The sequence below is a fragment of the Artemia sp. Qi Xiang Cuo genome, chromosome 12 (assembly GCF_049724085.1).
Source record: "Artemia sp. Qi Xiang Cuo chromosome 12, ASM4972408v1, whole genome shotgun sequence".
Taxonomy (NCBI): domain Eukaryota; kingdom Metazoa; phylum Arthropoda; class Branchiopoda; order Anostraca; family Artemiidae; genus Artemia; species Artemia sp. Qi Xiang Cuo.
The window spans coordinates 55493971-55518592 of record NC_142805.1 but is presented as its reverse complement, the minus strand read 5'-3'; the positions used below and the strand labels follow the sequence as shown (position 1 = coordinate 55518592).

Here is a 24622-nt window from a genome sequence, read left to right as displayed (position 1 = left end):
TTTTGCGATTTGTGTTTTTCTTTGTTTGGGTTAAATAATATTTATGCTACGTTATGTTTATGTAATGCCAATTATCTAAAAGTGAATTTTCTTTTTTGTTTTGCATTGCCATGGCCATATGGCTCTTAGCATTATAAAATTTACTTGCTGTAGCGTGCTTTGATTTTTTTCAACATCTCCCTCAACACTTTCTGACAGTTTTGCCTTAATGACCTAGGTCTTTTTGGAGACTCAGGATCAAAGATTCATCTTTTTCCCAATAACCAGCCTTATAAACAATGGGCAACCTGCATAACTTACAATCCTTGTTCCAGGGTCTCTGGGGGCTATTTCATCCCCTAAGGTATAGTCATTTGACCTTTAGACTATTTCGAACAAGATAACTACTTAAAAATGTGACAGGATTTCTTTGGGGATAGGGAAGTATAGACAGGGCATGGGAGAACGGTTTTCGAAATCTCACCAGGAAAGATTTAAATTAACACCCTTATCCGTTCGTGAGATATTGCAGATACTTCTTTGTCATATTTTGAATGCACACAGCCTATTTTGATTTGGTTCAACATTCGCTGAGTCATAAGGGAATATTTCATATTAAAATGAATTGTATTTGCAATTTTGTAGGATAAAGTTCAGCCTTATTCAGTCTGGGATTAACTCCGTTGTAAAAAAAAAAAATTAAATTGAGAAAAATCAATGATCGTCATCGATCTTTTCAGACACGCCATTTGCTAATGTTGAAACTTGCATGTGGAAAATGGGGAAAATATATAATTTACATTCCTTGCCTCGGGGCCTTGGCGGATATGGCATCCCCAGAGGCATGGTAATTAGACCGTATGAAAAATTTTTAACATAATGGTATAAACAAAATTTCGATAATTGATAAGGAGAGGGAGCTCCTAAAAAGGGAAATGGGGAGGGGCTGATTGCCTTCCAATCTCTCTTCATAATCCCTTCAACATACCCTGAAATTTGTAACTTAATACCTACATCAGTTCCTTAAATATTGCTGATAATCCCTTTTGATAACCACCATGCAAATAGTTTGTTTTGATTGTATTTGGCAACCCTCTCATCATTTCCTCAAGGTTTTACCTCAATATCCTAAGCCTTTTTGGAAACACAGGATCAAACATGCTCCTTTTCCCTATTAAACTCTATATATGTTAACAATAGGCAACTTGCATAACTTGAAGCCCTTGTCCTGGGGACTATGGGGGATTATGTCAGCCGTGGAGGCATAATTATTTGACCTCTTGACTATTTTGAGAAAAATGACCATTTCAAATTATCTCTGACTGATTGTCTTCCTCTGGCCACTTTTAACTCTTAAAAACGACACTAGAACTTTCAATCTGCCATTGAATAAGTCCCCTTCGAAGTGTATATGACCATCCCTTCTATGTGAAGTGCCTCTGGAGAAAAAAAATGTTAAGAAAACATTGAAGCTTAATGGCTCTTTACTATAGACAACGCTAAAGCGTTGCCTCTCGGTTATTTTATTATTATTTTTTCTAGGAGTGACCGTATGGAACCAATAGGCCTAAACGATCAGGAGAGGAATCATTCGAAGGGAAATTAAAAGTATTAGCGCCTTTTTTAAGTGACCTAAAAGATTAGAGGACAGCTAGCTCCTCTCTCACCTCTTTTTTACCCCTAAGGATATCTGATCAAAATTTCGAGATAACTATGTTGATCAGCATAGTTCAAAGGTTCAATAACTATGCCTCTAGTGATGACATGACAACCCACAGTCCCTGGGGAAAGAGCTGTACGCTATGTAATTGATTCATTGTTTACACATAGTATTTGTTAGTGGAGAATATACAGAAATTTTTCGGGGAAGGGGGAAATGTGTGTGTATGTGGGAGGGGAGGCCCACGGGAAGAATTATTCGTGGGAAGACAATTAAATAAAAAACTAACAAAAGTGCGGGAATTTTTCCAGAGTGAAATTTCTGGAGGAAATTTCAGCGAGGATGGTAGAAACTTTTTTTCAATTTTTTGGGAGAAATTTTTAGTGGGTGGAGTTTTTGTGGGAAAAATTTCAGGGGGATATACCAGAATGATTTAAAAAAGGTCAGAAATTAGACTATAAAAGGTTTTTAAGTGAAAATAAAAAGGGACATTAAAACCTCAAACGATCAGAAATTATTCCAGTACATGAGGAGGCTGCCCCCTCCTCAATCCCTTCGCTTGTTACACTAAAGTCTTTAGTGCTTTCAAAAACATCTTATTGCATTCCTTATGTTTCAGCAGGGGTTCTTAACGAATTTTGACAAAAATCCGCACTTTAGCGTAAAGAGGAAGGAGTTGAGGAAGGGGAAGCCCTTATGCACATACTAATATTTTTAAGGTTGATTGTGGCTCCTTACTTGCAGTTGAAAAACTTGCGTTTTTCTTATAATTGATTAAAGAATGAAATGTTTTATTACTTTCAGGCTATTTACATAGCGATTATTTTGGGATGGCTTTTTGTTCCAGTATATATGGCAAGTGGAATAGTAACCATGCCTGAATACATCAGAAAGCGTTTCGGTGGTCAGAGGATAAGAATTTACCTTTCTGTACTTTCACTGTTGCTTTATGTTTTTACAAAAATTTCGGTAAGATTTTATAATTACTACATATATTCCAAAAATGTTATTTTCACTTGAAAAGATGACTTTTTTCCATTCCAAAATAATGAACAGGAATATATATCGACTAGTAATCTATTTTTCCGCTATTATCCGTTATTTTCGAGACATACGGTGTGCATTATTGTGTATTGTACATTTTTACGCTTAAGATCATAAATTCCGTCTTAATCTTGCACTTAATACCGTTATGTTAACGTTCTATTTTATGGTAATTTTTGTCCGCATGAATACAAGTATAAGCAGCCCAGCGGCTTCACCACCGGCAGGCATTAAACTTATCATATCCTTTTTATCAGGCGTTAGACTTATCATATCATTTTTATCAGACGTTAAACAATATATTTATCAAAAATATATTGGATCTCATTGTCGCTCGTTTTCTAACTACAGACAATGTGAACTTCCTTGTGATGTCATGGCGTCACCATAGGTTCGATACAAATACCCTGAGAAAAATACGAATTTTTCCTTAAAGGTATTACCTATTTAGATCGTTTTTGTGGCCAGAAATATAAATATGGCAGTTTTAATAAAAAAAAAACAAAAAAACATGTGCCCGATTTTGAGGCCAGACAAGGGCAGGTTTGTAATTTTTTTTTTCATTCTCGTTGCTTCTTGTCTTCTAACTGCAGATAATGTAAGCTTCTTCTTGATTTCATAGAGTCAGGTTAGGTTCGATTGAACCAGCCTAAAAAAATACTAAAAAGGTATATAATTCTAACAAAAAAACGTTTTAAATAAATACACAGTTGCTCGTTTAAAGGGAGTATATATATTCCGTATTCTTTTGTTTTAAGTCATGAAGTGTCAAATAAGCAACAACAATTGAGGGCATGAATTCAATTCCTCCGTCCTGTTAATGCATCAAAGAATCATCTATTTTCTAGAATTTGTTTTCTTCTGGAACTCATTGTGATTCTTACTGTTACTTCTCTTCTAACCACAGATTTCACTTACGATTCGATGTATTCTTTGTGATACTGGATGTCAAATTTCTTCTAGTCTCAGATATCACCTGCAAATGCTTTTCGTGCATCATTACCTCCGAATGTTTTCCATGCCTTTTACTTTAGCTATTCAGATTCATTCAAGATCATCTGTTCCAATACCATCGCCCTCTGGAATATCTAGAATACAAAATGTCATTATTATCATTTTATTCTTTAGTTTCAAGTAATAGGGTGGCAAATCAACAATTTCAGTTGAATTAAAAAATTCTATTGTTAATTCAATTCCTCCTTCCTGCTTATCCCTTATAGACACTGAAATAATGCGCTCCTTATTCGAAATTAATTTTCTGAAATTTCTAAACTCTGTAATAGCATACTTATGGGGTTAATCTTTAGTTCATCATCAATCAATTATTTTATTAATACTAAAACACTATTACAAACACGAAATGGCTATTCGGCCCAAAAAGCTTGACTAGTTGTGGGCCACACAATACAATAATATAACTCTGAAAGAACCATAAACAATACGCTAAATCACACAGTTCATATAAAATAAAGATAAAAGAGAATATACACTAGAATATAGTAAAACAAAAACTTAAAAAGAACATGTAGTAATAATAATAATAATAATAATAATAACAATAAACAGAAACCAAGAAAGTAGAGAAAACAGAAAAGACTAAATTGGCATTAGAACATGAAACAAAAAGAAAAAAAAGACTAAGCCTTTAACAGTTAGGAAGGTTCCTAAAAATATTTTTAAAAGAAGAGGAGAGAGATACATCAGCTGGGATAGAATTCCAAAAAGAAAGAAAAGAGAAAGAGAAAAGAGGGATAATAAAGAAAAAGGGAGAAAAATTACTGGACTCGTAAGTTTTAAATTTTCCACTTTTTTTTAACTTTGATAAATTCAAAATTATTAAGACTATACATAAATATCAGTATATGTATTACAATAATCGAATAATTTTTAATCTTTCATAGACTAAGTTAATGGTCTTTTTTTAAATGTGAGAAACTTTCAAGTAAACTTGTAACAAAAAACTTAAGCAGAAATATCGTTTGAGACAATTTTTCTATTATTTTCTATTAAAATTCGCATAGGCTTAATGTCAATGGGTAATTTTAATAGCATATTATCAGTTCGATTACTTTAGTGGCTTCATTGAAAAGTGAATTCTCATCACTTAAAAAAAAAACAATAATTTTGAAAGCGGTCTTCTTTTCATTATGTTGGATAATCAATTCAAAGAATGTATCCTCAAAAAGCTTTTATCCGGGAGAACTAGTTGAATAGACCTCATTACTTATAAAATTCAGAATTTCGAAGGTGTAAATTTCAAGCCAATTGAAATAAAGAATAACTGTTTTTAGGGCCCATATTTGGGAAGCCCCACACTCACAGATTTAAAAATTAATTTTCTTTTACTTTTCAATTTTAAGCGTCAAAGCCTTCTATGTCAAGAATATACTCTTTTTTAAGAATATCAGACATCTAAGTTCGTAAATTTCAAACTTCTTCAAATGATAATTTAACATTCTTTCACTCTCTAACAATTCAAAGTTGTTTTTTTTTCTATGGCCAAACCTCAAAGCTTTTCCCATAACTTATGAAAGAAAGTAATCTTAAGACTCATTTTAGTGAAACTCAATCCTTACATGGTAATATAAGTGAGTCAGTATAAACAAGTGAAAATGCTAAATTAGCACAATTCTTTGAACCACCCCCCTAAGATGATAAAACAAAACCAGCCGCTCTAAACTTAAAAATATAAATAAAAATTAAATAAAAAAGAAATAAAACTAAATAAAACAAAACTTTGAGAAATTAAAGCTACACTTCCAAAATTTATTAAATGACTAAACGATAAAAACCGTAAAGAAGAGAAAAACAAGGATAATAAAAACCAGTGAAAAGTCAAAGAGAACTATGCAAATATTTTGGTCAAAACCTCCGCTTGACCGTTCTCAGTGCAGAATAATAATAAATACCGACAAAAACCCAAAGGTAATATAAAAAGAAGTAATTATTTCGGGGTCTGAAAACCCTTTTACTTTTACGAAATTACGAGGAAATTGATCTTCCAGTGTATTTGTTTCTTCCTCAGTCGTTTTATTTTACCTTGGTGTACCCATCTTACTAGTAGGAACAGTGTTATGCAGTAAAACGGGAAAGATGAGCAGGGTTGCCACCCGGTGAAAAAATCAATAGATTTCCGTTTTTTTTTTTTTTGGTTAATTTAGTGATTTATGTGCAAATTTAGTGATTTTTTGTCTAGGCAACGTAAAAAATCGCTAGAAATAGTTATAAATCACTAAGGGTGGTAACCCTGAAAAGGAGTAACATTAGATACCCTACTAGTTTGGAAAGGAATTTTGATCGGATAATGACTTGAATGCTGAAAAACACAACAAAGCTAATATTTCGAGGGGACAAACGCCTCTCTTCTTCAGCGCGATACGAAAAAATATAATAAATGCGAGTGTCGAAGAACAAACCAACAAATAAAACGCGGAAAGTCAATATGAATGTAAAAAAAACAATGAAAAAAAAATTAAAAGATGAATAAAAATTAATAAAAGCCAAAAAATTTCAAGAATTAAAACCGAATACCTAACAACAATAAAAGTGAGTCATTCACCAATATCCATGATTTGCAAAGAATTTCAAAATTGATCCGCCATCGACGGATACTAGCGAATAATTGAGAAATAAAAGAAAAACATTCATTCACTCAAACCAAAACGAAACAGCATTGAATGAGTTGGAGAGCTATGTCATCTGATTCCTGATTTTAATAATTGCATTCCTTGCAGACACTCTTTGAGACTTAAGGGGTTGTTGACGTGTCTGATTAAGTATTGGGAAAGTGGTACAAGGTTTATATCTGGGACTATTAAAGCTTCGGCCTCTCTTTTTAGAAAACCGAAATACGACTCATTTATTCTCAAACCACCTGAATTCCTGTTCAAAGCTAGACCTAAATGGTGGTATTTATAAATTTCAACAGCTTCTCTGTAGTGCTGGACAATACCTTTGTCATGCGAAATTAGGCTAGCCTGATTAAACAAAATGGTATGGTCTGGGTTTTCAAAAATGTGCTCTGCAACGGCAGAGTCAAAATTTTCTGGTTTTTCCGCTTTTTAAGTGTTTTATTAATTGAAGTAGGGTGCTGAGTTAATCTATCCGTGAGTCGCTGATCAGTTCTTCCGATATACCAAAGACCACACAAACAAGGGATTCTGTAGACACCGGAGTTCTCACCTATCGGGATAGGGTTTGTTCTTCACCTATCGGGATAGGGTTTGTTCTTCACCTATCGGGACATCGGGATATCCCGGGATATCGGGATAGGGTATCGGGATAGGGTTTGTTATTTGTTGGTTTGTTCTTCGGCACTCGCATTGATTATATTTTTTCGTTTTGCGCTGAAGAAGAGAGGCGTTTGTCTCCTCGAATTATTCGCTTTGTTGTGTTTTTTCAGCATTTTCATTTGGCCTTTAAAAACCCCATTTTTGCTCGTTTTTCTTTCTTTATGTTATGTCAGGCCAATGTGGTTTAAGAAAGTATCCTAATGATTTGAACCGAACATGTGGAGAGCCTCAAAATCCAAACACAAGCAGCAAACACCCCATCTAGGAAAATCTATAAAATAAATAAACATGAAGCTGTTTTCCATAAAAAGTTAAACATAAATAAATACACTGTTGTTCGTTTAAAGGGAGTAATATATATTTGTTTTTGTTTAGTTTTAAGTAATGATGTGCCGAGTTAGCAATTCCAATTATTTAAGAAATTTTGGTGTAAATTCAATTCGTCATTTCTGTTTGTGCATCACAGAATCGTCTACTTTATGACATTTGTTTTTCTGGGATTCGTTGTGATTCTCACTGCTGCTTCTCTTCTAACCGTTTCGTAACAGAAATCCGACCCAACAAAAAGTTAAATTAAATATAACTAAAGGAAAACTTTAAGTTTTATTATTTGGTCGTACAGAGGGCAACTGTGATGTCAAAAAAGAACAGTAGCTCCACTTCATTTGAATTTTTCTCTTTTGCTGAGATTTTTGTGAGTTATTCTTTTTTCTCTCTGCATATATGTACAAATCTCCTCTTGTTCTCAATAATTTTTGCCTATTATTCCTTATCAAATCCAGTCCTTCGCAGATGTTTGTGTATGTTTTTCTCTCTCTTTCTCTTTTATTAAATAAAAAAAATAAGTTTTTTTAACTGAAAGTATGGAACGACGTTAAAACTTAAAACGAACAAAAATTATTCCGTATATGAAGGGGGCTGTCCCCTCCTCAACGCCTCGCTCTTTACGCTAAAGTTTTTTTATTGTTTAAAAAAATAGAGTTGTGAGAAAGTCAAACTTTAGCGTAAAGAGTGAGGCGTTGAGGAGGGGACAGCCCCTTCATATACGGAATAATTTCTGTTCGTTTTAAGTTTTAACGTCGTTCCTTACTTTCAGTTAAAAAAACTTGTTTTTTTATTTAATTTTTGAACGTTTTTGAATTAATGCAGATTTTGATTTTGGCTCACCGTACATGAATAATTAAAAAAAACTTGCATATTGTATTTGGTTAAAGGGCTTTCCCGAAACTTGTTTAATTTTATTTACGAGCGTTTTTATTTGTAATAAATATACGTTACTTAGAATTAACTTACGTAACGAACTTCTATATTCATAAATTTTTAACACGTATATTAGGGGGTTTGCCCCCTAGTCAATACCCTGCTCTTTAAACTATAGTTCGAATTTTTTTTCCAGTTCTTTAAAAATGACCTCTTAATCACAATCAGTTGATCAGTTGAAAAACTTGTTTTTTTATTTAATTCCTGATCTTTTTCTTTAATAATGCTGGGAAATCCGGCGCCCCCTTCATAGCAATGTCCCTTCCCCCCAGAAAACTTCCTTCCTTTACCGTTCATTCCATATCTCCCCCGACCCTCTCAGTCCCACCCCACCACGACCTACAAAACTCTGTAAAACGATTTATACTTAAAAAAAAACAATACAAAATGTTAACATTGAGTAAAGTTCATAACTTTCAGCCCTCCCCCCGGGGACTTTGGGAGATTAAGTCATCCTAAAAGACATTTTTGTCATATTTTCGACCACGCTGAACAAAATGGCTATCTCAAAATTTTGATCGGCTGACTTTGGGAAAAAAATGAGCGTTGGAGGGGGCCTAGTTGCCCTCCATTTTTTTTGGTCACTCAAAACGGGCACTAGAACTTTTAATTTCCGTTCCAATGAGCCCTCACACGATATTCTAGGACAATTGGGTCGATACGATTACCCCTGGGGAAAAAAAAAAAAACACAACAACAAATAAACACGCATCCGTGATCTTTCTTCTGGCAAAAAATGAAAAATTCCACATTTTTGTAGATAGGAGCTTGATACCTCTACAGTAGGGTTCTCTGATACGCTGAATATGATGGTGTGATTTTCATTAAGGTTCTTTAATTTTTAGGGGGTCTTTCCCCCTTTTTTCGAAAATCAGCCAAATTTTCTCAGGCACGTAACTTTTGATGGGTAAAATTAAACTTAATGAATCTTTTATATTTGAAATCAACATTAAAATCTGATTCTTTTGATGTATCTATTGGTATCAAAATCCCGTTTTTTTAGAGTTTCGGTTACTATTGAGCCGGGTCGCTCCTTACTTACAGTTCGTTACCATGAACTGTTTGATACATAAACAGCCCAACAATTTGTGTGTGTTTTCACTCTCTCTCTCTCTTTTAATATTTCACTTCCTCTCATACTCTCACTTAGTCTTTTTTTTTATTTCTCTTAATATTATCAGGGTGTATCATATTATTTGTATTTATAGACAAAGGCCACTATGTGGCTCTTAATTTCTCTGGATCCTGTTGAACTTAATTCACACGTCTATTTTTTTATCTTTTTTCTTTTTTTTAGTTAAATTGAGACTTTAACCTATCTTTACCACACTGTTAACAGTAATGAAAGACAAATCGGGAGGTCATCGGATGCCTAAACTCTAAAAAAAAAAATGACAACAATATATACGTCATATATTGTCATTACATACGTCAATATATCAAGGCCGTATCCAGAGGGGGGGAGGGGGGTTACCCGGTTTGAACCCCCCCACCCGTGAAATTTTTTACCGAGTCGAAAATTAGTATAAATACCAGTAAAGACCAAACCTTACCAGAAAAAAGATACTATAAAAAAATCGGGAAAAAATCGGGTAACCCCCCCCACCGAACAAAAATCCTGGATACCTGCTTGCAGTACATACGTCGTATATACTTCATATATACAATATATACGTCTCATTTTACAGTGAGTTAAATTGTGTAAATACTCTCAGTTTAGTTACCCACGGAAACCTGTTACTCTAAGAAAAATTACGTAATTCTACAAAATGAGGTGAAATACCCTCATAGAAAGGGGGCCACTGACTAAAATTACGCAATAAATTTTGAAATGTGAGGAAACTTTGGTACTTCTATCCAACTAAAATACGATAACACATTTTGACCGTTTCTCAAAAAATGATGGTCACAAATAATTATTTTTCTAGCAAATATGGTATCAAGTTGGTATTAGTTGAAAATAATTAGAAGAAAGTGTTTAAGTTAACTTGTATCTATAGATTTTTCATGCATCCACTGTGCCGTCCTCGGCAAAAACCTAGCATCTGCAATCTGCAGCTTCAAAATCTTGAGAAAAGGACAATTTTTTTAATAGGGATGGGAGAAATATATAAAGATACAAAAATTCTTCAGTAAGTTTTTAGCAGTTCTATTTCATCCTGTCTTGGCAGCTCTGTTTTCAACTAGACATATATAGAAGGTTTTGTAATTTAAGCGTGGACTTACTAAGTCTTGGCTGGTGAAAACTGTTGAACTCTGCTTGAAACTCCGTAAGTATTAATTGCTGTCTCAGATAGTATGGCGGATAGAAAACATGAAACAAAAAGTACGTCACTGAGCGTCCAGAAAATAATTTCCAAAAAACGGAGAACAATACAAATGAAACACAAAACTTAAAAAGGGCGAAATGGATTATTTTTGAACAGACTAAAGTTGCAGCAACCTGTTTTGTTTTAAGGGACAAGTTGTTGTTTCTTATTCTGGAAGAAAATAAGTGAACATAGGCCATTTCAGCCAACCCTGATACTTTTTTGTAGATAATGGATTTGGCAGCGGATGGCCGAATTTTTTAATAAGTAATATTTAGTAGGGGTACCAATTCTACAATAGTAAGCATGGGTTTCAATCAACAAAAAAAGGGGGGCAAAAAACTTTTTTTATCTGGGGACAATTTTGTAGCTATTTTTCAATGAAAATATCAACAAAAACGTTTTTAAAATTAACGGAGGAAAAAAAATACAGAAGGGCTAATTGCCCCCTCTCCCTATGGATGGCCCCGATATGTAGGCTTGTCCTCGGTCTTGTCACGGTGAGGCTTGTTTACATGTAACTTCTTCACCAGAAATTGATCCCTAAAGTAAGTTACTGAGAGTAACGAAAATTACTATCAACAACGGAATAAAAGACAGAAGAAAGTCAAAACTAAAAAGGATGGTATAGTTTATCTTTGAAGAACCTAAAATTGCGTTAATCCAATTTTCTCTGAAATGCAAGTTTTTATTTCCCAGGAGGGTAGGATTTACCTTCTCAATGAATTGAATACGCCCTTATTTCAGAAGCAATTGAATGACAAAGCCAAATATTGAATCGAATTTAAAGCCAAGAATTCGTTTTTGCTGAAGTTTTTATTTTTATCCTTTCCCAAGCTTTGGAGTGTCTTTTATTTCCCAGAAATCAGTGCAAGTGCCTTATAAATCAGCCAACTTTCTGTTTGAAGTTGTTCTGACAAACAGCTTACAATGACTAACACTTTTTCCAATATAAGCAAAGTTGAGACAAAATAGGCCATGTCAAGTGTCGCTGCATGATATCAAACAGTTCGTGGTAACGAACTGTTAGTAAGGAGCGACCCGGCTCAATGGTAACCGAAACTCTAAAAAACGGAATTTTGATACCAATAGATACATCAAAAGAATCAGATTTTAATTCTGATTTGAAATATATAAGTTTCATTAAGTTTAACCTTACCCATCAAAAGTTACGCGCCTGAGAAAATTTGGCTGATTTTCGAAAAAAGGAGGAAAGACCCCCTAAAAGCTTTAGAACCTTAATGAAAATCCCACCATCATATTCAGCGTATCAGAGAACCCTACTGTAGAGGTTTCAAGCTCCTATCTACAAAAATGTGGAATTTTCCATTTTTTGCCGCAAGAAAGATCACGGATGCGTGTTTATTTGTTTTTTTCTTCTTTCTTTTCCCCAGGGGTAATCGTATTGACCCAGAGGTCCTAGAATATCGTAGGAGGGCTCATTGGAATGGAAATTAAAAGTTCTAGTGCCCTTTTTGAGTGACCAAAAAAAATGGAGGGCAACTAGGCCCCCTCCCACGCGCATTTTTTTCTCAAAGTCACCCAATTAAAATTTTGAGATAGCCATTTTGTTCAACATAGTCGAAAATTTAATAAATATGTCTCTTAGGATGATTTAATCCCCCACAGTTCCCAGGGGAAGGGCTGCAAGTTATGAACTTTGCCCATTGCTTACATATTGTATTGGTTATTATGAAGTATACAGACATTTTCAGGAAGGATTTTTTTCTGGTGGGGGGGCTGGAGGAGGGGGTCACTCGGGAGAATCTTTCCTTAGAGGATGTTTCTTTGGGGTAAGGGACATTTCTATGAAGGGGGCGCCGGATTTCCAAGCATTATTTAAAAAACGATCAGAAATTAAATTTAAAAAAACAACAAGTCTTTTCAACTGAAAGTAAGAAGAAACATTAGAACTTAAAACGAACAAAGATTATTATGTTTATGAGGGGGTTCTCCCCCAAGTCAATATCTCGCTCGTTACGCTACAGTTTTTTTTATTGATTTCAACAGAGATATATATTCTAATTAAAAGGCCTTTGTGATTAAGGGGTTTGTGTATAAAATTTTTTTTTTAAGTCTTAACGTAAAGAGCGTGGTATTGACTAAGGGGAGAACCCCCTCATATACGTAATAACATATACGTAATAAAAAAAACAATAAAAAAAAATAAGCGATACAGCTCAATTGTAATCGAAACTTTTAAAAACGGAATTTTGAAGTCAATAAATCTATCAAAAGAATGGGCTTATAATGCTGATTCTAAATATATAAATTTTATTAAGTTTAGTATTACTCATCAAAGGCTACGAGCCTGAGAAAATTTACCTGATTTTTTTAAGAGGGGGGAAAGATCCCCTACAAGTGAAAAAATTTTAATGAAAATCACACCGTAAGATTCAGTGTATCACAAAACCCTATTACATTGGTTTCAAGCTCATATCTGCAAAAATCTGCAACTTTGTATTTTTTGCCAGAGGAAAAATATACGAATATAGAAGTTCGTTACGTAAGTTAATTTGAAAATCACGTCAGAACCAAATTTAGAGACAGTCATTTAGCAAAAGAAAAATAAAATTTTTATGCAAATTTTGTTTATTAATTCAATGACGGTGAGCCAAAATAAAAGCTGCATTAACTAAAAAACGATCAGAAATTAAATAAAAAACACAAGTTTTTTAAACTGAAAGTAAGGAGCGATATTAAAATTTAAAACGAACAAAAATTATTCCGTATATGAAAGGGGCCTGCCCCTCCTCAACGCCTCGCTCTTTACGCTAAAGTTTGACTCTGTCTCACAACTTTATTTTTGAAAACAATAAAAAACTTTAGCGTAAAGAGCGAGGCGTGAGGAGGGGACAGCCCCTTTCATATACGGAGCCCCTTTCTTTGGTCACATTTTTTGCCCTGGGACGCCCATTTAGAAATGATTTTGTTTAATAAGTAGAAACGGATTATCGTTTCTAGTTATAACACCTTTATTGTGGTCGGATCCTATTATTATCTCCCTCGTTCAGCCATCAGCCTGATCCAAGAGATGATCTCATCGTAAGCGTTCTCGTCAGGGCGTTCTTTTGGCCATGAGTTTAACGTCAAATGTCCTTTGCAAGTACTGAAAGAGATAAAACTAAAGCTTGGAATCCATTTTAGGCATTTTCCACCACAAAATGACATTTTAATCCGAACAAGGCAAAATACTATCGAACAAAATTGTGGGAAAATGGATCATCTTAGAAATATCGAACAGCTATTTATCTAACCTCAAATTCGTCCCTAAACATAGATTTCCTCAATATTCAAAGCGAGGCTGTGAAGCAGTGGCGGATCCAGGGGGCGAGGGGGTGTGCTCCCCCCTCCCACCTAGCGTAGTCTAAAGTAGTTTAATTTACTTAATTAACTCAAGTTTGCGTTAATTAAACTTGCTCCATACGCAAGTTTATCGAATAAACCTATTTTGCGCCGTCCCCCTAACATTGTTTTTATCGAATCAACATATTTTGCCCCCCCCCTCCCCTAAAAAAATCCTAGATCCGCCCCTGCTGTAAAGACTATTTGGGGTTTCAGTTCCTTTCCTCTCATATGTATAAAGCTTTAATAAGAAAACACAAACAATTAATTATTTCCAAACGAAATTAAACGGCAATTTTAAAAAATTATTAATAAAATAAAGAGGAAAATTAACCAAAAACCATCCCATACTCTATAGATGGTTACTACACTTGATTTTTTTTTTTTTTTTTATCTCAATGTTCTAGAGTGAATTAAGAAGGGTCATGTCTACCATTTTCATTTTGAGGGCTATTAATTGCCATCACCAACCTGGTAGAGAAAATTTCCTGGCTAGGGGTACTTAGATAGACTTAGGTCTTCCCACACCGGTTGCTGCAAAAAGTGACAACGGTGCCTCTTCATGATGACTTCTTCCAACCTTTAACCAAGATCTTCAAGGGATGACCTAGACAGTGCAGTATCTATATGGCTAGGGACAAGATGAAAAACGTATTTTTCTTTTACTAGAATAGTACCATTTCTTTGAAAACTGCAAAATTGTGCATTTTATTGACATTTTTTTCTCCCTTGTCCGCTCGTATGGGAGCCCCTGCATGTAACTAACAAGAACCATATCAATTTAATATCACAAACTGAGTAACTTTCCTGTTTATTTGAGATTATGAGCATGAAGTACAAAACAAAAAGCTATTTTTGCCGATTTGAAACTAGCATAAATGGTTATTTCAATGAAAATCGCTCAAAAACAATATACATTTAATATATAGAGATCAGTTTTAAACAAAAAATACAAATTAAAATCACAGCATAGATTTGTACGACAGCGAATGCTAAGTGAAGGTCGTATAATTGTTTATGTAAATCTTTTGCCTCACTTGTCCGGAACTCCTCTTCGAATATCATACCTTTGGATTTTTTGTCTATCCCTTTGTGGAGTCGCATTTCTTCCAGATCTGAATTTCTGATTGGACTGTATATTTTTCTTGGGCTGTATCCAACATCAACTTCAAAATTCATCTGTTGGTAAGAAGCTGGTAAACAAATTCCTTCCGACCAAAATTGACCATCAGGGCAAAGAAAGTTAGGACCCTCCGTTTCATCTATATGCTCGGGCTCGCTGTCTTTGTTATTACTTGGCACAGGGAAAGATGTTTCAAGAAAAGCTTCATTGATGAAGCATCTGCCAGAAATACAAGAATTTCCATTTGGACACTGCTTAGTGAGGTTACATTTGTCTCCTCTCTGGTTATTTGTTGGACGCCCAGTGCTTGAACTAATAACAACTGAAACAGAAAAAATACCGCTAAATAAAAATGGTAGTCTATAGCATGACTAAAAAGAGTGAGATGGTGGGGAAAAATAATCCTACTTCCTTATAAGGAAAGTATTTGTTTATATTTAGGAATCTATTTGAAAAAAGAAATTTTATCACAAACTCAACTCACATTTTTGGATAAAACAAAAGAAAGAAAGAAAAAAAAACAAAAAAAGGCCAGTAGTTCGAAAAAAAGTAAAAACATTCGACATAAAAACTTAAAATGGATTAAAGTACACAAGAGTTTACAAGATTTTTAATATTTCTATAAAAAAAATTTATAAACTCAAAGATAATCTGATTTGTGATGAAATTCTAACTGTCAGAGGGTGTAAATTCACAAAAGTTTGAATGTGGCATGGCAAAACGTGTGTTTTTAAACCTAGACTGGTTACCTTTTTTTCAGCCAAAATACAAAGAAGACGTTTTGTAGAATATTTTTTCATGTCGAATGTTTTTGCCTTTTTTTTAATTATTGATCTAACTTTTATTGTTGTCTTTTTTTTTGTTCCTTTTATTTACCCCGATTTTTCTTATAGCTAAAGCAAAAAAGGACATTTTTTAGTGAATATACAATTTTTTTCAACACCGAGGAGGGGAAGAAGTTATTAGGAGCGATTACCCCTACCCCCCCCTCCCCCTATTGGCACCTCTTCAAAAAGCTGAAAATAAAAGTTGCGTCTACTCGAACACAACAGACAATTGGTAAGAAGAGGAAAATAAGATAAGATATTTATTTCAAAAAAAATCATTATCACAAGCCCCAAAGGGCCGAATCCGAAATTCGGAGTCAAAAATATTCTTTAAAAAACACGAAATCTGGCAAGAAATGCAAAAATTATGAGGAACTGCAGCTTAAGCAAGTGATTTTTAAACACTTGCTTAAATATCTCAGGGATGAAAATCTGCATTATTCCTGAGAAGGACTTGAAAAGAGGGTATGTACATTGGTGTAAACATATATAACCATATATACAAAATTAGTTTGGTACTTTTTTGGAACTTCATTTCAACCTCTGCTGAAGTGCATTCGTTAGGCTAAAAGGTCGTTGTATGAAGTCAATTTTTCTTTCTACAAACCAAACGAGATTATGTGACATAAGCAAATTGTCTTCTCAAAATTCAACTGTGGCAAGTATACGGTTCAGATTAAATAACCTGAAGGCTTTTATCATAAATTAATAACTTTAAAAGGAATTATGTTTAAATGCAATAAGGTTCTTCGGAACCTTATAGAATCGCCCTATTTCGTCCTTCACAAGCTTTTGTATTTTGTGTGGCCAAACTGTTCAGAATCAATTCGGCGCACACTGACACAGGATGCACATTATTTATGCTGTACGTTCATTGATTATAGACAGCCTTTTGCTTAACAATTAGTAAGAGCTTATAGGTTTGCTTTTTTTTAAACTAACCTCTCGTTAGCTTTGTGAATGCTTAACACATCTAAGATCCCCTATTAACTATTGTCAAAATTGCTTCGGATGCCCCCTGTAGTGCTGGAAAAATTTGCTAACGGGCCCATTTGTCCTGAGGCTTTCGGCCGACTCCGAGCCTTACAAAATGACATTTTTGGCACCGAATGTCCTTAAGAGAAACAATATTTGATGTTTTAGATTACAATATCATGAAGTTTTTTTCGCTAATAAAGCAATGCACACGGGATATAAGCTGAGGGGAGAGGGCTAAGGGCCGGGCATTCCTTAGAATTCTATTTTGTGAGTTGGTAGATACCTTGAAATATTTTATATATTGGGGCCCCGAAGAATCTTCTTCGTTCGTACCTGCAATGAAAATCAAAAAAGCAGAGATTTTTCGATTGGAAATTCTAAGAAGAGAAGTATTGCTAGAAGTGTAGATTTATTTTTTAAGAAAAATTTCAAGAATATTATTGACCATTCACTTATCTGCCTCAAAGCTCCTTGTAAAATTTAGTACGTTTAAAAAAAATAAAACGAAGAATTAGGGAAAAAAATGAAGGAGAATTTAAATATAACGTGAAGTTAAAAGCTATAGATACTTAATAGTATTATTACATGCACTGCAAGGTACTTTCTTCCAATATTTGGGTAAGAAAAGACTGAACTTATGCTGTGGGAAAAAAATACAATGAATAAAAAAAGTAGATAATTTCGGAGACCACACTGCCTTTCCATGACGATAAATAAAACAAATAAGGATAAAATCCTTTTAATAGACATTGTTTGATAGAAACCCACAAAAATACCAGATATTTCTGGCATAAGGCCAGAAATATTTAAAGCATAAAGAATCTATTTCTTTGGGTTTAAAGCAAGATTCTAAGTCTGAAGATTTTACTTCAGCCCTTTCAGAACATATTTTCAATTTTCCAGACCATTTTATTTTGTTCGATAATGTCTCTTTGATTTCTAGGGATCAGGGTTTAAAGCAAAGTTTTCGTGAAACTCTTGAAATAAAGAAAATATTATTCAAGAATATTGCTTTGAATTGTGATGCATGTGAATTTGGGCTGAAGTCTATCTACGATAATTTATTAAAATCTGACAGAGTAAAGTTCAATTCATCCAATGTAGTTGACCTCTGTCCAAGTGTTATATCATTGAACGCTAATGAACCGAATCCAAGAAGGTCAAAGAGGCTAGCTTCCGCCTTTGCTTTGAAAAAATTAGAGAAGTAAACAATATGTATTGTTTTGTTTTTTTATTTGATTTTGTATATAAGCTATTGTTTTAAATTGTTTTAGTTTAGTTTTACTACTGATGACGTTCACTGCATATGTGACCGAAATATCTGGTATTTTGTGACTTTCTATCAAACACTGTTTATTAAAAGGATTTTATCCCTATTTGAACTTTTGTTTATAAAAAAAAAGTGTTATCAAGAACTCACGCAAAGCAACAGCGAGCATAGAAGAAAATGTATCTATCTCCATTGCGGCTAAAATTCAAACTGTGCATATATTTTAGAGTTAAAGCTTTATATCTCACTAAAAAATTAAACAATGGACTATTAAATCACGTACAGTATCTTTTTTTTTTATTATCAGATTTCAGGAAATGTTTTGAATGCATGTCGACAATTTTTTTTTTATATGACTAAGCTTTTTCTTAAATGTTGTTTTTTTTTCAGTAAGAAAAGTCATTTGGAAACAATCTTAATTAATAATTGGTAAATATATGCATAGAATTAAGCACACAGAGACAGCATGATTATTTTATATTCAGTTAACTTGATTCATTTCTTTGTTTGTTTTTTTTACTTCAAATGAAAAAAAGAATTTTATTAACAAAAGTAAAGAGCGAAGCTATGTCTTGAGCAGAGCAAAGAAAAAAGACTAACAGAAATTCTAATGAACAGTGCACTAAAAACTAATAGAGACAGGTATTCAACTTAATAAAAAAAAATGAAACTAATACGAACTTATAATATACCAAAAATAAAACTGATATTCAACTCAAACTGAAAACGAACAGTAACTACAAAATATATTAACTGGAATGTTGTCTTTTCAGGCTAAAAGAACGTTTAGGCCTTAAACGTTTAGGATACAGTTTAAAAAAAATAGATATGAAAAGACAGATATTAAAATTAAATGAAACAGATATTAGACTTGATAAAAAGCTATAGCGGAAAGAAATTGATAGATATATGAACTGAGATGTCCTCCCCTTTTACCCCAATTATAGCTAAAAAAAAAGCAGATATTAAAATACAGAGATTAAAGTTGAAAGAAACAGATATTTGACTTAATATAAAACGAAACCCATGACGAACTTAAAATGTACCCAAAATAAAATTGGTATTCAATTAAAGCTGAAAACGATCAGAAATTACGATATATATGAACTGGGAAGTCGCACCCCTTACACTCCAATTATAGCACTAGTGTCATTTGCGCTTTACTGAATCCAATATCTATTTACATGTTTCAAAACGAAAGCAAAATAAGAAAAATGGATTTTTATCAAGGCCGTATCCAGAGTGAAGGATTTACTTGGCTTTAGCAGAACCCCCATCTCTTGCCCAAAGATTAAATTCTGATCGTAAAAAGGCGACAAAAATCCAAAACAAAAATGTTGATGAATTTCGTAAGGTTTTTGTAACCCCCTCAAACAAAACATACAAAACAAAGCACCAAGAGTAAAGGGTGCTACTGGGCTTCATCAGCCCCCCCCTCCGCCTTGCCCAAGGTTCAATTTTACTCATTAAAAGCTACAAAAATGCATAGAAACAAATTCTGATGCGTGTTATAAAGTTTTTTTGTGAAACCCCCTCCTCAAAAAAAATCCTAGATATAGCCGTATAAAAATTAAACTGTTCAAAATACATAGTTTTTTCAATGAAATACAGTTTAGAATCTTTAAAACGAAAGAAAAACAAAAGAAAAAGCCATTTTCTTTGTAAATATTGATTAACCCTTGGACGTCATTTTTCTTTGTTACGTTGTTGTTGATGTTATAACAAGATAAAAAATAGATTAATTTTTCAATTCTTTATGAAATAAAACTGCAATAATCAAAATTTAAAATTCCAATAACAATCGAAATGAGAGAATTATTTCATGTCTAAATTTTTCTTTTTCGGTCTATTTCATTTAAACATATAGAGCAATGGTGCCTAAATTACATTTTGAAAATGAATTGTTTTATTTTTTAAAAGGAATCCATTTTATTGTTTGATTTTAAGTTTTACAATGATAAATCTATTCGGCTCTTTTATATATTTTAAAGAAACATGTTTAGAGCGAATAAATCATTAATGGAACTTTAATGTTAGACTGAATATTATAAAATATAATCACATTAATTTCGAGAACTTTCGTTAATCGATTTATTTCTGAATGTTATCATGATAAAAAAGAAAAAATTAAAATGTAAATTGCTTTCAGTAAAGCGCGAATGACACTCGCGCTATGATTCGGTTAAAAAGAGGAAGACTTCTCAGTTCATATATCTAGTAATTCCTGTTCATTTTGTAATAATTTCTGAGCATTATAAGTTCATTATTGATTTAAATTTTAAGTCTGATGTCTGTTTCTTTTAAGTTTTATTTTTGTTCTGATAAATATTTGTTAGTTTTTTGCGGGGGGAGGGGGTGTAATAATTTCTGAGCATTATAAGTTCATTATTGATTTCAATTTGAAGTCTGATGTCTATTTCTTTTAAGTTTTAGTATTGTTCTGAAAAATATTTGTTAGTTTTTTGCGGGGGGAAGGGGTGCTAAAGAAATAGCTTTTCTCTTTACTTTTGTTTAAAAAAACGTGTTCTTTGTTATTCAATCCTTCTTCCCTTTTAATTCATTTCTGTAGAAAAGAAAAATAAAAAGACAGAAAAAGAACTAAAAAATGCCTTGATAATGATTGGGTAATTTATTATTTTATTTGAAGGCCCTAATTGAATGAGCAATTAATATTGAGCTATCAGTAAGGGCCAAAATTAAAATCAGAATCTATGCAAAAAAATTTCGTAATGCTAAATCCTGCATGCAAAAAAAGGTCAAAATACATAATTTAAAATCAATGCCCTGGGGGCTGTTGGGGCATTGCATCCCAGGAGGCATAGCTACTAAAGCTTTTCAGTGTGTTGACCAATTTTTGTTTTGATTTGATTAGTAATAAGAACATGAAGCATCTAAAAAGGTTAAGGGGGTTTGGTTACCCTCCAATCACTTTTGACTCTTCAAAAAGTACTAGAACTTTCAAGTTCCAATCGAATGAGTCCCCTTCAAAGATTACACGGCCACACTTTCCAAAAAAAACATTATGTGAACAATGGGCAACTAGCATAGCTTAGAGCCCTGCCCCGAAGGTTGGGGGAATTATCAAATCAAGAAAACTAGTTATTTGACCCTCATTTTGAGCAAAATTGTTATTTCAAAGTTTTGATCATAAGCCTTCGGTAGAACAGGGGTCAAGAGTTGTGGCGGATCCAGGGGTGGGGCGAGGGGGTGGGCGCCTCCCTAACGTAGTCGCAAGTAATGTAATTTACTTAATTAACTCAAGTATGTGTTAAATAAGCTTGCTCCTAACGCTAGTTTATCCGATCAACCTTTTTTGCACCCCCCCCCCCCTTAAGAAATCCTGGATCCGCCCCTGGTCAAGAGGGGCTGATTGTCCTGCAATCACTTTTGACTCTTTAAAAGGGAACTAAGAGTCCCTTTAAAAGGGACTCTTTAAAAGGGAACTAGAACTTACAATTTCAAATCGAGTGCGCCTCCTCCAAGGCTCATACGGCCACCCTTTCCATAATCACCTTATACTTCATCAATAAACGGCTTTAATAACTTACAGTCGTCGCCCTGGGGGCTTTGAGAGATTTGGTCAACCCAGGAGGCATAGTTATTTCATCTTTGAACTATCTGAACAAAATAGCTGGCTCAAAATTTTGATCGGATGCGTTTGAGAAAAAAAGGACATGGAGGGGGTTAAATGCCCTACGGCCACTTTTAAATCTCACAACAGGAATTCGAACTTTCTGTTCCCAATCAAATCAACCCCATCCAACGTTTACACAAACACCCCTTCTATACAAAGTTTTTGTTTATTATGGGTTACTAGTCTAGCTTAAACCCCTTGCACTGAATATTCTGAAGGAGGGGGGGGGGTCCCCAAAGACATAATTACTGGACCTCGAATGGGCTCATTTTTATAAGTTTCAATGAAAACTTCTATGCGAAATGCCTTGGTTAGAAAAAATATATGAATAATACATTGCATGTCCACTTTGCTCTTCACTTAGGCAGCGCTTTTGTGCTGCCTATGGTAGTTAACCCTGGTAGAAATTTTGCTAACAACTGTAAAGACATATTGCTCTTAAACAGTTCTGTGAGCCAGCTATTTTAGGGGGATTACAAAGATTACCCAGCCACCCCTACTTAGTTGAGAATAAAACTATTTCATGGGTAGAGGATGTGATTGAGTGAAATGGACTAAGCATAAAGCAACCCCCCCCCCCTGTCATTCTCTTTTGGAAATGATAGTTTATGTTGTAAATTCCTATTATAGAGCAGCATATTTGATATCCTTGTTTTATGATTTTCTTGAATATTTAAAAATTACGTCCCTTGGTTCTTTAGCTTTTCATTTTTTAGAAATGTCGTATTTTTGCAGGCTTTAGCTTTTCATTTTTTAGAGATGTTGTATTTTTGCAGGCTTTAGCTTTTCATTTTTTAGAAATGTTGTATTTTTGTAGGCTGATCTTTATGCTGGAGCCTTATTTATCCAGTTAGCCATTGGGAACACTAGTGAAGAAAGTTTATATTTATCAATTATTTTCTTACTCGCAATAGCTGCACTCTTTACTATTGCTGGAGGTTTGTCAGCAGTTATATGGACAGATTTTGTTCAAACGATACTCATGCTAATTGGTGCATTTATTCTTATGGGAATTAGTAAGTATATTTTACGCATATAACCAGGAGCAGATATATAACTAATATTGAGGGAAATTGCACAAAATTGGTACCCCAATCCCTCGATCCGCAGCTGGCTGTAACTACAATTGCTGACTTAGAAAGTTGAAATTTAGTTGTGTTTCTTTTACGTGGAGGGGTAATTGTAAGGTTCCACTCCCAGTTCACAATAAATACTAAAACAACAAATCCTTACTTTTTTCTTACCATCATAACTCCATTAAACACTCTTCGCCAGGCGTCTTTAAGTTGATCGAAGCTTTATTGGTTTTTAAGTGAACTATGTAGAATTTATAAATTTTTGTTTTCGTTGTACTCATATGGTTTACCATTTTTTCTTTCTTGCAACGATGCGATGGCGGAAATTCGTTCAATACTAAATACGATGAAAATTATTTAAGAGACGAAACTTTGAAAACAATTTTAAGTGACTAAACAAAATTAATATATAATCATTTTTAAGTCCCTGACCAAGGCATCCTTAAAATCTTTAAAATCGCGTACACGAGTATAAAAATAAAAATTTTGAAGTTAAATTTTTATTTTGGACGGAGAGGGAAATCATACAATTACCGATGTCAAGAGCTGAATATTATTTTTTTAGGGTTTGGTAGGAGGCTGTAGAAAAGTTGTTTCCATTAAATAGAAAGAATTGACAACTGGTGTCCTCGTTCCAGAATTGAAATACTAAAAATATTTGATTTTGTTGCTACATATTAGTCTTTTTTCTTAGTCTTCCTTTTCTTTCTCCCTTTGCCACTTATCGTTTCTCTTTTTTGATTCTTTCTTCTCGACCCTAACACGTTTGAGGGAATTAAGTTATTTTGATCGTCAGGTAATATAAAAAAAGGAACTGGTCTATTTATCAATAATGCTTTTGCTTAAAAAAGAGTAAAAATATTATTGGAGGTAATGGTGCTCGTCCGGAGTTAGTTTCCATGCAAATTGGTGCATGAAGAGCGACCTACACGTGCCTCTGGATATCTGGCTAGCCACCAGAGAACCAAATACATCGAGGGATGGTTCGGTTGGTAGCCCTCCTCCTGAAACTCCTATTGCTACGAATGGAACCAGAAATTCAGCCTCGGATACATCATCTCAAACCCCGTCTTGATCCCAGACCGCCCACAAATAATTACCTCCGAATATCATTGACCAAGGTGGCATTAATGTGGCCACCTGGAATGTTCTGACACTGAACCAATCCAGTCCAAAGGTTCTATTAGCCAGAGAATTAAAAAATATAAAGTTACAATTGCTAGAATCACTGAAACACATCTATCTGGTGATGCTGAAGAATACATTTGTGAAGGGCGCACACTACTTTGGTCTGGTGATCACCAGAAACGAGGAGGCGTTGGCCTAGTGCTGAACAGTGCAGTACGCAATGCCCTCCTGTCATTCGCAACAGTAAAACCCACACTCCCGAGAGCCTGTTGCGCCCCCACAAATGAAGCCGAGGAAGAAGATAAGGATGACTTCTCTACCCTTTTAAGTTCTGAGCCCTCGTCAGTACCTCCCCACGACCACCTCCTCCTTCTAGAAGATATGAATGCTAAAACTTGAAATGAGTCTGTCATGTGGGATTTTGCTGTTAGACCCGCAACAGTAGATAGCCTAAGCGACAACGAAGACAGAATGCTGAACTGCTGTCTCGCCCCAAATCTTGCCATTGCAAACACATCGTTTCAGAGACCCAACATAGCCAAATACACCTGGTACAGCAATGATGGATCAACGAACAAGATGCTCAACTACATCATCATACGCCGGCGATGGCTGTCGTCTGTAGAGAATTGTCACACATACCGAGGTGCCGAATTTGGGAACACCGACCATCGACTTGTTGCAGCCAAAATCAGAC

At 34.2% G+C, this 24622-nt stretch overlaps 1 protein-coding gene across 1 annotated transcript in view; it reads left to right on the top strand.

The window, feature by feature from the left end:
• LOC148946297 (sodium/glucose cotransporter 1-like) overlaps positions 1 to 24622 on the top strand; it is a 124994-nt gene that overhangs the window by 43597 nt on the left and 56775 nt on the right. Inside the window, 2 exon segments of the mRNA XM_089098360.1 lie at positions 2444 to 2608; positions 22539 to 22737. Of these exon segments, the coding sequence (XP_088954486.1) occupies positions 2444 to 2608; positions 22539 to 22737 (364 nt within the window).